We start from the raw sequence: 19,311 nt of genomic DNA, 5'->3' as shown, positions 1-19,311 counted from the left end.
TGAAGTTTTTCTGCTACTGTTCACATTAGACTTCTATTTTTGCAATGCAATATGCATTCTAACTTTCCCATTCATTTTGGTTTCCATTTAACTTATGAATTTGTTGAGAACCAAAGGCCCCAGGAACAGGAATCTCTGTGAAAAAGCAGCAGCGACTGCTTAAGTTGAGAAAACTAAACAATCTCTTTTTTTTGTATTTTTAAAGCACACACTTATCCATGAGAGGATTCTCCCTCTCCTCTGGCAGCTGAATATTTTCTGTCTTTTGGTCAGGTACAATGCTGGTTCTCATGTTGGAAATGCAGCTACTCTGTATGAAATGGAAATCCCCTTTAGACATGCTTGCGTGACAAAGCTTCACAATGGTCTTTGACTTTTCCTTGGCATATTTTATTTACTCAGATGTCTAGCAATCCTATTTTTATTTTAGTTCCACTAGAGGTGTTCTAGGTTATGAGCTCCCTTGTGCTAAGAAAGGAAGGTGTTGCCTACTGTTTACACTAAGCACTGTAAATTACTGTATAAGAAAGGAACATGTCTACTAGGAGATGGCCTTCCTGAAACAAATCTCTATATGATTTTCTGCAAAAAATGAATATATAGACTTACTTTGCACAATCCTGTGAAATTCAATGAAATTACACTGATAAGTTAAGAGACATACAAACTGTGTTCAGTGGCAGTGACAGCAATAAGTTATAAATGTTTGGATCCTAGGCTCAAGGTCCTGTCCACAGACATGTGACCGGTAAGCCTCCGCTGCCATCATAAGCCTCTTCTGAAACTTCTGATGAATGTGAAAAAAAAAACCATTTTTTTTCAATCAAATCAAATTTGCCCAGAAATATTCAGTGATGACATCTGTTACATTTCAAATGATCCCAACTTTTCAAAATTTGTGACCCAAAATCAAGCTAATTTTGTGGATAGGGTGGTTTTTGTGGTTATTTCAACAAACTGTACTGTTATTACTAGCTGAAGTCTACCCTTAACAAAGTGTGTGATTTCACTTTGTAGAAATAACTTTTATTCCATTTGGAGATGGATGGTCTTTGCAAAGCCCTGACCTTCTCCTTGACAGCTACAAATGGACTGCTATTTATGATTTGTTTCTATAATCCACTTAATGTATCAAGCTAGATTATAGATAGCAATTTATTTCTAAAAATCATAATAAACCAGCATTGTTTTAAATGCCAGATGTGGACAAATGGGGAGCCAGAACTGATGAGACAAGATTCGTGTTCTTGAATTTACACTGAAGAATTATGGCAGCCTCTCACTTTATCTGCATTGGAATCAATTTAGTAATTTTTAATTCACTGATTTTCTGTTGTTTGCTTAACATTTATTAATTGATTGTCATACTCATGCAGTTAATTCAAAAGTTGGCAAGTTTAACATGCAGAGATTAATTTTCTTTTACTAAGCCACCATGTAGAATGCATTTTTTTTTGAAAAACAGGCTACCAAGAAATTACCTGCATTTCAATCATATTTATAAATGAGATACAGGAGAGGTGCTGCATACCATCTGTCAATCCAAATAGAACCTTTCCTTATATTTGACTAAGTTTTTCTGTATAATTTAATAAGAAGAAAAAATTAGGACATCTCTCTCATTCACTGCAGTTCTAACCAAAGCCACTTTGATTGAACATCTAGGACTTATCCTCTACAAGGCTGGGAATCCTGCATTTCAGAGTATGATGCACCTCAGGTGGTATTGAAATAAATGGTATGCCTGACCCATCATCCAGTGGTCACAGGATCTGTATCTTCACAACAACCTTCAGGTTGCTCAGCTGTCAAGTGCTTCTCATCTGGAATGAGAGCCATTCATTTGCCCTTCATATCATGCTCATTTACAACAGCTGAAATGTTTATTCAGAAGAGAAGTAGAGATAATGAGCAAGGTTTCTTTGCTCATGGTTACCAGGTGTTATTCATAAGATTTCAGACTTCCTCACTGTGTTCCTCATTGCGACACGGAGTGACAAAAAACGGTGTTCCCAACTCTCATTATTCTATTATGACTTTCACAATATTTGGTGTTTAACTGAAAGTTAACTCAGTTTCTAAATTTTGTCTTTTTTATCTCTGTGTATCACTCAGGCTGTAAACTGGACAAAATGAGGACTTAATATCTTTCACAGACAATACAGAGGTTCAGATAAATCTATAGTTAAGTTCAAGAACGCATACAGTACTCAATGCAGATAGTAAGCTACAAGTGCAAGCTGTGATGCATGGAAGTGCTGCGAGGCTTGTAAGAACCCAAGTCAGACATTTACGTATTCTTGGCCAGAAAATAAATAATCGCCATATTTCTCTATTCTGTAATACTGTGAAAACTATGTAGAAGAAAAACTTGGTCTTTTCAGATTTGAGTTAAAATCTGAAGTTAGCTTTTTACACAACAACTAAAGGTAGAACATATATGTAGGTTCATCTATGTTCTGATCACATGACTAGCCCCCTGATTTAGTCGGAATAGATCTATGGTTTATTTGAAAATAAAAGTCTAAATGACTTTGGAATCCACTTATAAAATTGTGTGGAATGCACACAATATTTAACAAATCAAGATCAGTGGTTTCCTACAGAATGCAATATAAATCTATAAAACTAATGTGAAAAGCCTTAGAAGGGTATATTTTTTGATGGGTTGTAAAATGATTGTATGGAAATCTTTTGCAAGCCCATAAATTGGCTGTTAAAGTCTATGGGATTGTTAAAGATACCTGAGAAAAAAAAAAAAATCAATCATTCTTGTTAAACTGGTAGAACTTTCCAGTAAAGAAAGGGAAACAATTTGTGAGCATATGTAAACTTTTGAGACTTTTATGTATTTTGACCTGGTGTAGCCCACTGCACATCAATGTACACCCCTATGAAATCCAGTGATGTCTGCCCAAGTACTGCTTAGACCATGTTAAAAAACCCTCAGTATTTGCCTCATTATCGTGTTTAAGTCACTTCTATTATAATTTTTCCTGTTTTGTCATCCACTTATGTTGAGCACTTTCCTTAAATTTCAGGTGAAATCCATAAACATGTGCTTTGAATAATTGACTGTTTGGTTTAGCTGCTAAATTTGAAGCAAGGCAGGGCTACAGCACTGTATATTTTGTTGGATATATTTTCTGGCTTTGTGGGGTATTGGCTGCATGATCTGATAAAAACTGAGGCTAAACGAACTCTACAATTTGTATTCCTACAGCCACAAGTTTATTGGCTTGTTTTTTTTTTTTTTTCATGGATCTGTCTGTAAGGTTCATTACTTACAGTTACTGCAGAATCAATTTGAAATGGCCAAAATCAGTGATGGAATTTATAGCACAATAAATGTACTGCCATACAAGTGCTGTTACACATGAAAGGACCTCGGAATATTCTTTTCAGCAATCCTTCTACATAGCAGAGTGTTCTGTTTTTATCAATTTAACAGAATCATCACAGGCATATTCTGAGAGGTGTAATCCTGACAGCTACACAGCAGATTTTCTCTGAGGCAGATATTTTTACAGGAAAACAATATTATTGATAAAATCTTAGCATATCAGAACACAGAAAAGAAATTGAACACATCTTTTTCATTCTCTACGTGAGGCATCTGCAGCTCCATTTCACAAAAAAACCCACCCTGAACTGAAAAGAGTTTATGAAGAAACCCTTCTCACACTCCTTGAGATATATGTTAATTACTTAGCGATTAGCAACCCTAAAATCTAGAGTGAGAGCACACGATGAGTTCTATCGTGTGTGGCAAATGTGGAGGGCACTTGTCACTAAAACATAAAGCATAGCACCAGTAGTTGCCTGTTTATAAAGATTTACACTTCTGCTTAGTATATTTCTCTTTCCAAGTGTCTCTATTATAGACATCTCATATTTTACACCATTCTGAAGCACAGAAAGTTTTAACTTCAGCATGATATGTTGTGGAAAAAACGCAGAAAAGACAGATGGCAGGCTGTCCTCCCCAAAATTCAATTTCATAATATGCACGCGATTGCTAATAGACGGGCACTAAAAATCAATTTCCCTTGATGGAGAAGAGATGACAAATTGTCAATGTAAACTTTGTCTATGGTTACTCCAGTGATCTAAAGCTTTTTTGTGAGTTTTGTAGCACCAAACTCTGCGTCTTACAACCACATCAAAATCTATGAATGCCTAGGACTATAAAGTGACTGAAAACTACCCATAATGCACGTTTGTGAATCGTCAATCAGCTCCTTGCCTCCTCAGGGAAAACTGTCCAGTGGCCCATTCCTAACCCTGGGCATTTGACCATGGGAGAGCCAGAATGGATTCGGGGATACACTGTGAGATAATTAAAACAGGGCTCTGCATTTAGGTACCTCTTGAACATAGTGATAGGTCTAGTGGTGGACTGGCCTAACTAACACAGTCTTTGTAACAATACAACAATGTGAAGGACCACAAAAACTGAAAGCAGTTAGGAAAAAAATACACGTCTGAGCACCTGAGCAAGGAGACATTAATGGAAAGGCCAATAAGGTAGTGATTTTCAGGAAGAGAAATGTTTATCTAACATTTCATAGAAAAAACATGTCTGAGCCTTCTAAAATACATCAAAAGGATCATTGAGTTCACCTGAAATAAGCATTCAGCTCATGCATACAGAAATTCTCAGGGAAAATGCCCAAACTATTTGTACATAGAATGAGACTTGTTTACATTGAAAGCACAGAGCTCATTTCAGATTTATGCATTTCACTGTAACTGATAACTGCTAATTTTGAATTTTTAAAATCTTATAACTATTAAATACTTGCATGCCTGTAAGAACTTAGATCTTATTTCTGAGAATAACTGAGAAGCAGTCACTCAACAGCAGATGAGCCGTGACTGCTCTGTTATAAATATATTGCCTGTAACAGAATAATGTGATGATACCACCATATATTTAATTGCAAAACTTTCCTTAGTTTGATTGTGAAAAGACTATGAAACATTTTGATCAGGCTCTTCTTGTTATACAGAGGACTGCTTGCAAGTACATGACCAGTTCTGTAAACTGAAGTCATGGGAAGAATCTATCTTTTTTTTACTTTCTTTTAATTAGAAAAAACCTGGAAATTTTAAGGGCATTGAACTTGCATCCTATTGCCCTAATTGTTTTCAGTCTATAACTCTTCATATGACCCCTAAATAAATTAAAAATAAAGGAACAAAAAATAACAGCAGTAGACCAAGAATAGATTTGAAATTTAGGAAATACTGCAAAACTATTTTCCAAGTGTATTTGGATAGAGTCACTGATATGCTGTACTGTTTGTTTCAGGTTGGACAAAATATACAAAGACTAGAATTATAACCAAATATGTCTGTAGAAAGGGAAGGAGAATGGAAGCTTCTAATGTGCTATCACAAACAAAAGTGAAAAACATATTGTTTATAACTGATGAAACAGACCTTGGCTGTGTCCTTTTAATGGCAAGCAATTCAAGCAGCAATGTGCACAGGAAGTTCAGAGAGAATAAAATACCTATCCATAAAAAGTGAAATAAAACTTGTAATCCCCCTCAGAGCTCAGACATCTTTATGCAATCTGTATGGATTCCCAGTAAAGGCTCCAATGTGAAATCTGTAAGAAAATTACCTCTCCTTGTAATACACTTAGTTGTTTGGAGTATTTTGTATTAGTTTTAAATAATAGGGAAAAAAAAAGAAAATTGTGTGCTTCCAAGCTTATTCTCTGACACTGAGAATTTTCCTTTAAGTAGGCACAAAATTCTTGGTTATAAGGAGGGAGAGCCAAAATATATAACAGTAACAATTAAAATTTCTTATTTCATAGTGGTTATAGAAGCATTAAGGTATATAAGCTCCAGGGTCAGCATAAGCCTTGCTCAGCTGTCTTTAAAAGCATTGGGAGTAAAAAAGGCTTACATTTTATCTTCAGTGAAACAATACTGCTGAAATACCACCCCATTTTTGATGTCAGCACTGATTTCCTTTACCTTCACAATGTCAAATGGGAATTATTATTATTAGAATGATGGCTTCCTAATGATGCTGTCAAAAGGAGAAACAGAAACCCTTCCCACTAAACATCTATATTTTGCATTCTCCATAGAGTAAAGCAGATGGACTCAACCAAACACCATTCTGCAGCTAGTATCAGTGCATTAGACAGACAAGTCAAGAGGCATGCTTAAACATTTAGAAACAGAAACACAACGGCTTACTTGGTTATTTAGTGGTATATATGCACTTTGGACAATAGAGAAAAAGGATATTTTTACAACATAAACTCTGGGAAATGTGGCCTGAAACACTTATGATAAATTTTTCTGTTCTATAAGGTAAAAAGAGCAAATCACTGACCAGATCACTACCCAGAAATTGCAACATGTTAAGTCAACAGCTACAGTGAATGAAAGCCTGATGTGACAGTCCTTATTCAGCTACTGGTGCTATGGCATACTGGTGATGGACACATCACTGAAATGCTCTGTGCCTTTGTTCTCTTATTCTGTAAAATGATCAGGTACATAGGAACCTTGCTTCATATGACAACACGTTGCGCTAAAAAAACTTGGCTTTTGAGTAAATGATGGGCCTTGAACCTCATGCAACCACCTATTTACATAGAAAGTTAGTGAAGAGCAGATGTAAAGTGGTACTATCTGCATGAAGGAATGGGGTATTTTGATTTGCTAATACTTTTACTTTCATCCAAACATGAAGAGCTACAGCATATATTGATTCCCTACCATTTTTATATGTGTTTATTACATGTACTGCTTCACACTAGTTGATAAAGCTTGGAAGTCTATGGGGTTTCTCTTTAGAGAAATCTATGGAAGGTATGGAAAAAAACTATTCACATTGAAAAAGAGTCTCTTTATAAAGTTTGCTTTGAAACAGGAAAGGCAAAGTTTGCAGAGATCCAAGCCATCTGCCAGCCGAGAAGGCTGATGCCACTAGCCCTGCTCCTCTCCCACAAGAAGACGGCAGGAATAGCAACCTGCCATGGGAGCTCCCATGGGTTAAATCAAAGAGGCAGGAAAAATGTGTCTTTCTACTGGTACATTGCTTCTTTTTCTTTCTGAGGAAAAGGATTCTGGAGTAGTTCACTCGAGAGCAGGAGTTCACTTTTTTCTGGCGTTTCTGGGAAGATTCTGTTAAACTTCACAGTATCTATTCTGAGTACTTTTTTATTTAGCATCTCATTTTGCTTGTTCAGGACAACCATCAAAATAAAGGAAGTACTACCCTGAGAAAAAGAAGTGTGATGTGCTGGAACAGAGAGATGATTTGACAATATTCATGTGGTAGGAAGAAAGGCTGAGGATGAAGTATGGCAAGTAATCATGGTTGGCTCTGACACAACCATGGCGATCTTTCGCAAGCTGCTTGATCTCTTGGTATGTCAGCACTTTCCAGCCTCAGGCTTCATGATGAGGTGAAATCAGAATTCGGTGTTTATCTTGTTGCACAATGCAAATAAATTAATACAGGTATTAGAGTTTGTTGTAGTTTTGTCCAGCCGGGGACAAAGAGCCACGAGGGTGCTCACTCACTCCTCCCCCTCCTGGCGGAGTGGGGAGGGGAACCAGAGAAAAAGGGGAAACACCTGCATAGGTTGAAAAAAGAACAGTTTAATAGAACAACAATAAGAATAAACAAGTTCAGGAAAAACAGTTTTAACAGTAAATGAGGGGCTATACAAAAGGAATGGTGCGTGCCGCAGCTTCTCACCGCCCAGGACCCGACACAACAGCTCCCGACCGGCAGCTGAACTCGCGGTTCTGCAGCGCCACCTCCGATTATCTCCCTGCCTATATGTACTGGGCATGATGTCAGTATGGTATTGAATACCTCTGTTGGCCAGCCTGGGTCAGCTGCCCATGCTGTGCCCCTTCCTACTTCCTCATCACAGTTAACCCTATCCTAGCCCAAACCAGGACAGAGTTCAATGGAATGCCACCAAGATGATCAGGGGAAAAGAACATCTTTCTTATGAGGAGAGGCTGTGGGACCTGGGACTTTTCAGCCTGGAGAAGATTGAGGGAGGACCCCATTAATATCTACAGGTATTTAAAAGGTGTTTGTCAAAAGGATGGGGCAGCAATTTTTTCTGTTGTCTCAAATGACAGGACAATTGATAATGGAGATAAGCTGGAACACAAAAGTTCCACTTAAACATAAGGAAAAACTTTTTTACTCTAAGGGTGACGGGTTCCTGTGTGACCTGATCTAGGTGTACCTGCTTTAGCAGGGTGGTTGGACTAGATGATCTCTAGAGGTCCCTTCCAACCTCTACCATCCTATGATTCTATGATTATATTATTAAGAAGATGTGAAGATTGGAGAACAGGGAAAAAAATGAACTTCTTTTAAAAGGATTCAGCTTTAATAGGACAAAGAAACCTGGTGTCTGTTACACATGAATGCTACGTTCAAAAGGAACTTTTGCTTGTTAGCTATTAGAGCCTGTGAGAGATCCCGGTATAATTAAAGTAATGTATGTATGCAGGTTCCACATATGTGGTACAACTTTATCCCTAGAAGATGTTTTTGCTTGGAATTTTCATGCAACTCCACAAAAATAATTACTTGCAGAGACAACAGTGAAAATACTATCTTGCAAAAATGTGGTCTTCTCCCTTCAGTTAACCCATCACATTTCTACAAAAGCTAAATACACATATGTGTTTGCATATGGTATCACATTATATCCTTATGACTATCAATTCAAGACTTAGATACACTGTTCAACAGCTATTGATCTCTTGTTACTAGATCAAGGCAATTTGCAACAAAGCAAAACACAATGAGAAACAATTTTTCTTAAATTCAAAATTCACTCAAATGCAAGTTTAAGAACCTTCCATTCAGTTTCAACTTAGTTCTGAATTTCACTGACTGTTTCACACTCAATAAAGTATTACCAATGGAAAAATGATACTGCTACTGTAAGTATCTGCTGAGGATCAGGAAGATATACTCATCTATATTAACTAAATATTAGCTAAATTTTTTAAAATGTACAAGCTTATTGCCTTTTGTAAGCATACTTTGGACAAAAACTTGGAACTTTTGGAAGTGGTAGACATAATTTAAGAGGCTATTAGTGTCCGCATTTACACACTTAATACAATGTTTACATCATGAAAAGGAGGTGGGCCAAAATATGCACTGATAGCTGTTACAAAATGACCAAGTGAAGCATAAATGTGAACAACAGCATCTGTCTCTCCTAGGGCAAATTCTGGCTGGTGACTCTTCAGAGAGCACGGTGTGGCTTGCTTTGCTCATACATAAGGCATATTCCCAATCATTAACAATAAGCAGTGGCAGAGAATGTTGGTGGATATTTTAAGAAGACTCTGAACTGAAGATCTCTCTTTTTCAGTAGGCATTAACGTCTGGGAGCATAGTATCTTTCTCCCAAAATGTAATGGGGGGTATTTTCTGGTTCCCACTCTGGTGAGACTTCATTATTGTCACCGCACTTGCTGATCTCTGTTTATTAACACTGCAGTTGGTCTCACACTGCACTATTAGTTCATATATCTTAGATAATTAGTATGCTACTTATGAAAGTGCCACATCTGACTCAATAAAACTTGATTCTTGAAAGAATATCAGATTTGGCTTGCAGATGACCTCTGTTCATTTTTTTTTGACCATTTGTATTTTATTATATATCAGAAAAAATCTTGATCTCATAGATTTTTTTTTGCTTTTATATCCACTGACTTTTAAGAAAGGTAGTTTCAGAATCATACTGTCTTAAGATCAGAATCAAAGACAATTGCTGCTAATTTGGTAATAACATTGTATTTTTATACCACTTATTCTTTGATAACAGAATTCATGACAACAGAACATCTCCCAGAAAATAATCTGTGTTTGCTCAGTTTTATGTTTTCTTTTCTTTCAGAACCCACTTCGTGATTCCATTTAAACAGTCTGGAACACATTGCAACAAAATCACAACATTGAAACCATATAAACATTTAAGGCAATATTTGAGGAGAAACACATCCTGATACAGATGTCAGGAATACTACAGCTGCAGTCATCATAAGGAATGATCAAAACTTGAATCTCTCTTTTAAAGATGAGTACTATTAAAAAGGCCTTTTCTATAATACTAACTGGTTAGTTTCATTAGTGCTACTGCAATAATGAATGCTTAACATATATTAGTGTATCCAGATGGTAGAACAGTGCTATAACTGATGTCCAGCCCTGAAAATGTTTTTTTAGAAGGTGGAGTTAATAGTTAAAAAAAATGGTTAATGTATTTAGGTGGTGAGTGTGAACCTAGTTTTTCCAGATAGCTCTTCTAATAGAGTCTCACAGCTGTATACCAAGGCATAAAATGAACTCTAGTCTTCTTAATACTATTGCAGACCATCTTTTCTTGATCCGTATCTTTATATCTACAAGTAGATACTTCATAAGGTTCAGATTGGCCCATTAGTTTTTTGTGCTTTTATAAGTAATGCTGCATCTTTACTAGCTAAGAGACTTCCTTTTGACTAAAAGGTCATCGATTTACATGGGTGAATTCTCGATCAGTTCTTTCTCTCTGACAAATTACCTTTAAGTCTTCCCAGTGCTGAAAAGTCTGGGGAATGCATGTGCTGACATTTAGAAAACTCTTCACATAATGCTTCCTGATGTTGGTTTCTTATTCCTTCTTCACTCAATTAAGGAGATGTGGCAGTAGCCATGTGATAAAATACTAAATTCTGCAGCTTGCTTTCTTCCTACAAAGAAAGGTCGGGATACCTTTTCGGGACAGAGTAAAATGCTTGACAGAAAAGATTTCAAGGGGGAAAAATATTAGAAGAGAAAAGAATTTAGACCAAGCTGCAAAGTAGGATATGTGAATGCCCTCAGGCTGAGAAGGGAATTAAATTTAACTCTAACTTAGCCCACATCCGAGAAATGTACTAATCATTCAACTATTATGTAAAAAAACAGCTGCCTTCTCTTTCTTCCTCCTTCCTATTGCTCTGAAACTGAAAGTGGTTTTCTGCTGTGTTCTTAACAAGTCCATGGTATATTTGGTTCTTAAAATGACTTTGGAATAGGGACATCTCGTTTCTGAATTCATTTAGATAGGAAACAATGGTTTCAATTTTGGAATGAATCAAGAGAATGGTATCACAAGGAAAATGTAATTGCATAATTTTGTCTAGCAGGGCTTTGGCTCTCTTGCTTTCTTGGATTAAGGAATCTAAATGCTGCCAAAACCTATAGTTACTTCAAGTGCACAATTGAGATTTATAAACCTTGACCAACTTCAAGTTCTTCTAAAAAAGAAGAAATACTAAAAAAAATTAATTTAAGTTTGATAATGAAAAAGTAGCATGAGAAAAAAAATAAAAGAGCTGTGAAAGATATAAAATTTCAAGAGAAAATTCAGACTTCCACCTTCAAAATCAGCATTCAAAGGATTCTAACTTAATGATTTTAAATGCAAAATCTGGGGGCATAGTCTCAGAAAATGTTTGATTTTAAACAAGTTTGTAGAAAGATACCATTTCACAAAACAAAAAGATGAATTAATGTGGACTACAAAGATTTATTTGTGCAAACACTTCTATGGAGTTCAAAATATTACTTAAAACATGTTTATTTACAGCAACTGATGTATGAGGCATACAAACTTGACTCCTCTGCAGACTTTAGATATGCAACAAAACATCAACATTTCTAAACTAAACTTCCTAAACCACATGTTTTGTATAACAATTTATTTATTTTTATGCAATATGTCATGTTGTTATCAATCCTCTGTGTTTTAATAAACAATGAAAATAACTTTGCTCACTTTATTGCAATTTGTCGAGTTTGTTTAAGCTTGCTTACTTTCTACAATTCTCTTGCACATGAAGAACACCAGAGAGGAAAACAGGTGTAAATACCTGCTCATCAATAAGAGCAGGTTGCTTTTATCAATAAGAGCATTGTTGCTTTTCTGTAAAGCAACAATGCTGGGCTTACATCTGTATTCAGTGCTAACACTTCCATGCCATATTAAAATAATCTAAAAATGGCTGAAAAAGTCCATTTCATGCATCTCCAGAGATGATCTATATGCTTTTCTCTAATCCCAAAGCATTTTTAAAGACACCAAGGCCTCACTTCAAGGCAGAAGTATCTGAGTAACCTTAATTTTCTCAATAATACCGTCTCAAAATTTTAAGGTTGTAAGTAAGATTTTGCTCAGCACAGGATAGTTGCCATATTTACCTCCAGTTACTGAACAGTCTCTAGTAGATGCATTGCTTTGTAACCTCAATGCTTTTGATGTTTTAATGACATGGAGACTGTTTCTTGTTGACACTGACTGGGCCAAAGCAGGCATCTAGGCAGCACAGCAGACAGGAAGTACCACTCCAAGGAAGAAGGTATAGCCTGAAGGATTTTAAGATTCTTAACTCCCCTGATGGATTGCCAGGAAGGTTGATTGCCAGCATCTTGGGAGATGGAGAGGCAACATGTGTTGGTTATATCAAATTCAGAGACTGCCACAGTAACAATATAAGGGAATCTCCTCGTGTTTGCTCATCCACCTCTGTAATAAGTTATCATGAGAGGGCTACTTGATGAAACAGTAGAGAAACATGTATGGATATATTCTAACGAATCTGATGAGCTGATGAACTGGAAGCTACTGGCAACTACTGGCTCTGATGATGTTCAATGCTTTGACTACTTATTCATCCTATTATTTATGCTTTGTTCAAGAGACTAGTACAAGGTCCTAAAGAGCATAACAGATTAAATTACATGAAAGTAAATGGGACAAAACAATAATAGGATACTACAGGGAAGTAGGAAATGTATCACTGGACTTGAACAAGGTAGTTTTAAATTAAAATTAGCTTTGACATATGTCTGAGTAAGTCAGACAATAGAAACATTGAAAGTAGATATCTGTTAAGTAGACTGAAGTGTGACCCTGAAATGGAGCAAAACAAATGGAAAAGGACACAACAGAAGTCTAAATTCAGTACAAAACTATATTCTATTGATGGAAAAAAGTTGAAAAAAAGAAAATGTGATACTTTTTCAGCTGAGAAAAATGCCAAGTCTCTGCATCCTGTATCTTAGACAACAGCTATAATGGTAATACATCCTGACTTTTACAGTGAAGGAATTACTGGTTTTTTCCTTTAAATTTGTTTTTAATGTGTTTTATCAGCTGACTACATTCTATTTTACTTTTGTTTTTAAGAATTGTAGGTTTAGTCACACAAAACTGAATAGCTCTTTAGCTCTGTGTGTAAACTTTTCCTACAAGCTGTGAGCCTAAGAATATTAAGAATGGGAAAATCTAATTCAATGAGGGTGCGGGAACAATGAAAGGGAAGGAGAGAGTGAGGATTAGTCATGTAACCACTTTCCCATTTCAGACTTTTAAGGTAATATAATTAATGGAAAAAAAGTCATTACATCTGTCTTTCCATATAATTCATGACTAATTAAATCTATCCAGGAAAGAACTATAAACGGGTCATCTTATGGCAGAACAATACTGAACGGGGTCTCTTTTGAGGTATACATTTGTGTAAGTCTATCAGCGTGATTTTTGTTCCACCATTTCTTTTGATAGAAAATTAGTCTTGACTAGATCAACCCAAATGATTAATCAATCTCATTCTCTGACTGTTTTCAACGTTATATGATTTTCCTGAGGCAGGGATCACTCATTCTGAAAACTGGCTAAGCATCTTGTGGACCACCTCAGTCATTTGCTTCCTAAAGAAAACATTCATCATCAGTCCTTAAAGCAAGGAAAACATGGACATGTGGTTCTGAGTTCACTAAGAGTTTGAAACAAGACACAACCATGTCACAAAGCTGAAAATTTTTGTCATTGCTAATCCACAGGGACCTGAATACCTTTGACACAGTGAAAACCTGGCTCACATAAGATACAGCATTTCCAGTACACTGCTCCTGATGCTGATTCAGGAGGGTTTCCCATCTAAAATGATAGAATAGTTTAAGGGAAGCTGCTAACCAGGAGTTTTGCTTTTTGCAGAGGGAAAACTCAGTGCTCTGATGTCTTCTGAAAGTGTGTGGCAGCAGCTCCTGAGTCATCCTGCTCCACTAGGACTTCCCACACGAACCGTGCAGCACCTGATCCCAGCTGGCATAGTGTTTCCTAAGTAGCGGAGGTCATCCAGGGACCTCCGCTGCAGTAGCCAGCCATTCCCATGAGCTTTGTCATTGTCTAACTATTCCCTTTGATAATTGGTCATAGCTGTACATTCATAAAGTTCATGGATCTTTCTTAATTTTAGTAAAATATATTCCTGAACAAATTCTTCTGGCACTGGACTTCTAGAAATCAATGAATCAATTGGTAACATTCCTAAACATATGAGTAACATTTACTATAACAGTTGAGTTTTATTATGCTTATCTAACATACCGAGAATGATGTTTAAACAAAGCAGCTCTTAACATGTTTAAAAAAACCTTCATGTGATCCAGCTCTTCTAAAATGAATACACAGTTTTTCTAGGGCTCTGCTACTGAGGCTGTAGATAATTCTCCTTCCATAGAACATATTGGCTAATAACCATTCTTTTTGAAAAACAAAATACAATTCATATGGCTGGACACAGCTGAATTCATCCAAACACTGTCAGTTGCAAAATCCTTGAAAACATAAAAAAAAGCAAAGGAACTACACCTCTATATTTACAGCTGCCTAGCATGTGCACACCATTGATGCAATTTTACTCATGGTGACTTGCTGATGCCTCATAAAAAATTTGGAAAAAATCCAAATGTTTTATTTACAGGCAGTTTTGTTGACTATCATACTTTATCATTTTATCTATTCTTTAAAACTAGGAAAAACCAACTAAAAATATCCGATCTTTCAAAATTCATTCTGTGCCATCTCAATTATGGTTTTCAGTGTATCCATGAGTTATTAGCAAGTCTAAGACAAATGAAACTGTATTTATATGATAGGCATTACTGTTCCTTTCTTTTGAGTAAAGGATCTACTTTAAATTTCAAAACCTGTATGTAATGAGTGAAAAACCTACTTTGTGAAGCCATCCCATTCTAAATATATCTTATTCTGATGACAGACTAACATTTGATTATTGTGAGTCCAAGAAGAGGGACTGAGAAACTCACTCATGTCTTCCTTTTGTTCTCACCTAGATCTGGCAAATAATGTCAAACTACAATACCCACAGGTGAATTCTCAATTTATTTCCCAATACTATTGCAGCAAAAATATCCAGCAAGGTACAACTTAACTTTGGCGTAATCTAAATGGACCATGCCTAATCATGAAAATTAGTATAACTTCAATGACCTGCCCATTCATGCATTCATCTTCTTCCTCCTGGTACTGCCAGCACACTTCCTGGTCTTGATACCTTCTAAGACTTGTAAACTGGTCAGCAGGAACAGGTACAGAGTGCATTCTTTCAGGTGTTGACAATTAAGCAGTAGACAGATCAAAACTTGGGGATGCTTTAGGAAATTACTGATTTGGACCTAAACTTCCACTAGCAACCACTTTAAAAATTTTGACCCAGAAACCAGCCAACAGAAGGTCTCCCAGCCATCTGTTTGCAAAGACATTTATACCAGGTTTTTACTGCTCAAGTAGACTGCCTTGATGCCTTGATTCACAGAGAATTTTTTGAGAAAAGTAAGTTGGGCAATTTAAAGCTCTTCTAAATCTTCCCCTTAGACCGAAAAAAAATGCTTGTGAAAGTCTTTAAATGAACATTGACAAGAGAAGTCTTTAAATACACACATTCTCAGACTTACTTTCTTGCACCATTCTTTTATCTTGTATAATACTCAATGGATGACATATTTAATTCCACAAGTTGACAATGTTAAAGATGCGCTATTCCTTCTAGTTTTAGTATACTGCAAAGGCACTGATAGCTACAGGCACTATGAGCAATATATGACTGAAGAAAAATGAGATTACTGCTGATAAGAAACAAGAGACTTTCATATCTTAAAAGAGTCTGAAATCCAGCAAATATGATCACCAGCAGCAGATGTCCCTCAGACGGAGAATGAAAGAAAAATAGTGGAAAAGTACTTGTTGTGGCTTGTTGTTTCCTTCAGCCAGGATGGCAGCAAAATTAAACAGCTCTAGCATACTGTCTGCATGAACAAATCCTAGCTCCCTGGAAAAACATAACCCAAAGATGACTAACAGTCTTAACAAAATAAAAAAATGAGAAGAAATTTTCTGCTATGGAAAGAGTGACTCACCTTCTGTCATAAAATGTACCTTTACTCTGGAAGTGTTGTCTTTTGAAAGCTATCATGCTGTTATCATCAATGTTAATCATAATAATGATCAATTTAATAGAGGTGTAGTACCAAAGCCAAATCTCAGGCTGGAAATATTGTATTAATGATTCTTTAACAAAAAGAATAATACATATGCAAATGTGAAATAGCTCCTTTCTCAGTCTATTAATGTATCCCTGGAACATGAATGAACAGAATTCAAAGATGTCAATATTTAATGCTTAATTAAATATAATTTAATATTTAGTGCAACCCTTACCTTGTATCCTGACGATTTGATGTGCACTCCTCGCTTGGTCAGCGTAGACTTCATTCGGATGAAAAAAGAGCGCTCTAGAGTGTTGTCAGTGGTTAGTAAACTGGGGCTTGTAGATTCCACTGGGAAATAGAAAAAATACATATACACATCATTTAGATTTTATACATCTGCTCTAAGCAATTTTTCAGGTGCAATCCTTGAACTCACTAAAAATAAATGACTGATGGATGCTAAGAGTGTTGTAATCAATTTACCTCATTTAGAAAATGTTTACTTAGCAAAAAAAAAAATTGAAAAGTATATGTACACTCAGTAAGTCTTGTTTTCAAGTTATTTTTCCCACAGAATTTTTAACAGATATTTGCCTCTTTAACTCTTTCTTGCACAATTCTTGTACAATTGGCCAAGAAGGCCAATGGCATCCTGGGATGCATCAAGAAGAGTGTAGTCAGCAGGCCAAGGGAGGGTTCTTCTCCCCCTCTACTCTGCCCTAGTGAGGTCTCATCTGGAGTCCTGTGTCCAGTTCTGGGCTCCTCAGCTCAAGAGGGACAGGGAAGTGGTGGAGAGAGTCCAGCACACGGCCACCAAGATGATCAGGGGACTGGAATATTTTTTCATACAAGGAGAGGCTGCGGGAACTGGGGCTGTTTAGTCTAGAAAAGAGAAGACTGAGGGGGGATCTTATTAATGTTTACAAATATCTAAATGGTGGATGTCAGGAGGTTGGGACATCCCTTTTTTCTATAGTAGCTAGCAACAGGACAAGGAGTAATGGGATGAAGCTGGAACACAAAAAGTTCCATTTAAATATAAGGAAAACTATTTCACTGAGAGGGTGCCAGAGCAGTGGCATAGGCTGCCCAGAGGGGTTGTGAAGTCTCCTTCCTTGGAGGTCTTCAAGACCTGCCTGGACATGTTCCTATGCGACCTGATCTAGATTAACCTGCTTCTGCAGTTGGGTTGGCCTAGATGATCTCTAAAGGTCCCTTCCAACCCCTACCATTCTATGATTCTATGATTTTGTTACAACTGGAGTTATTTTGTTAGGGTATGACAATGTTTTAAAAACACTTAAGAACTCTTCAGTATTTTGTGAAAGGCACTTGGGTAGCAATTATGTCTGTTGAAACAGGATGAAAATTGTGCAGGCTTTTATTCCCTTGTCTCCACCTCTTACTTGCAATGATATCTAGGGTGAGTCACTGCTGGTTTTGAGTGCCTTGGTTTCCCTGTTACTGAGGGTTAATTATTATCAATAAAACAGTGAGCAGCCTGAAGGCAAAAATGCTCATGTAAATGACATGTATTGTCATCATCATCACAATCATTGTTACTTATTGGTAACTAATTAGTCACTAACGAAATATCTTTGTAGTCCAATTGAAGAGACATTTCCTACTTAAAACTCTAGCTCTCACCTGTGCTTTTCACTCCATCTGCAACCACTGAAAATAGTAAACAAGTAGGCAAGCATTATTGGAGATTAACTAACTTTGTTTCAGTGAGTAATCAACACTGAATAAAAGTTATTGTGAATTTATTGTGCTATTGTTTTAAAGCAAAACAACCAAACTACTAATAGAAAGTATTCAAGCATTTAAAAAGCATTTGTTATTCAGTCAACACAAATCCAAAAACTTGTTTGTGAGCTAAGGACTATATTGAATTGTCCTTGATTTAATGCGGTAACATTTTTTTTTGTTTTTGTGTCATTTCATCTCTATTGTGATGAAATAACTGACAACAGTATCCTGTTCTTTAGTGTCTCTCTTAAGATTTTTGTTTTAGAGAGCATGAATTTGATGTCATTTTAAATGTACAGCTCTTTATCACTCGAGGGAAAAGCAGAGCCATGTTATATTTAGTACTTTCATTTCTTCTGATTAAATATGAATTACTATGAAATTTTTCTCATCATCTAACACGCCATAATACGCCAACAGCTTTTTAATACACTATATAAGCACAAACTTCTGCTCTAAGAGTTTAATTTGCCCCTCTAATCCAATCACATCAACCTTATTTCTCTTATCAGAGATTCCCATTTTGAATTAAATGAGCTCATTAGTTTTAATCAAAAGCAGAGAGATCAAAACTTAAACGTAAATGCTTTAGATCAGAACTGTCAGTCAGCCGTGCAGTTCTATTTTACTAAAACACAAGATCAGAGACCCTTAGAACCATTTTTTTCTTGTAAGAGATGCCAAGAGCTTGAAGATGCTATATCCTTTTTTTTTGTTTTTGCTCCCAAGGACAGATTATACATTTAAGGTTAGACTTAATTTAGAGTACTTTTTTTTCCCATCTTAATGGAAATGGGAAAGTATGTCATTCTGCTGTTGTCTCTTTCACATTTATTGGTGCTGGTCCTTGGAGACCTGAACAAATGTGAAGCTATCACAGTCCATGCCACAAACCTGTCCTCAAAGAATTCATCTCTGTTCAGCATCTAAAAACCAAAACTGTGAAAGATATGTGTTTCAGAGTACAGGACAGTGGAACCCTGAAACAGCAACCTGTATCACCAGGATAGCAGCAGTATCAGCACAATGAGGACCATAATTAATTATTATTTTTATTGTACAATACAATGCAGTTAGTACTTAGAGTACATTAAGAAACCACAGCATGGGTGCTTCCTGCTGTGTGAAGAACTGCTAAAATCAGCTTAACAAGTGTAGTCGCTGTAGTCCAGCATATTCCGCTTTAGCACAGGCAATAAGTACATGTCCTTA

General features: G+C 36.4%; 1 protein-coding gene across 5 annotated transcripts in view; it reads right to left on the bottom strand.

Moving 5' to 3' along the window:
• The window catches only part of NPAS3 (neuronal PAS domain protein 3), a 620,517-nt gene that overhangs the window by 41,833 nt on the left and 559,373 nt on the right, over positions 1-19,311 (bottom strand). For all 5 annotated transcript variants that reach the window (XM_061997548.1, XM_061997549.1, XM_061997550.1 and 2 more), the window contains one exon: positions 16,577-16,695. In XM_061997548.1, the coding sequence (XP_061853532.1) occupies positions 16,577-16,695 (119 nt within the window). The remainder of the gene's footprint in view (positions 1-16,576; positions 16,696-19,311) is intronic.

This window comes from Colius striatus, chromosome 6, assembly GCF_028858725.1.
Source record: "Colius striatus isolate bColStr4 chromosome 6, bColStr4.1.hap1, whole genome shotgun sequence".
Classification (NCBI taxonomy): domain Eukaryota; kingdom Metazoa; phylum Chordata; class Aves; order Coliiformes; family Coliidae; genus Colius; species Colius striatus.
This window is presented reverse-complemented; position numbering and strand designations above follow the sequence as displayed.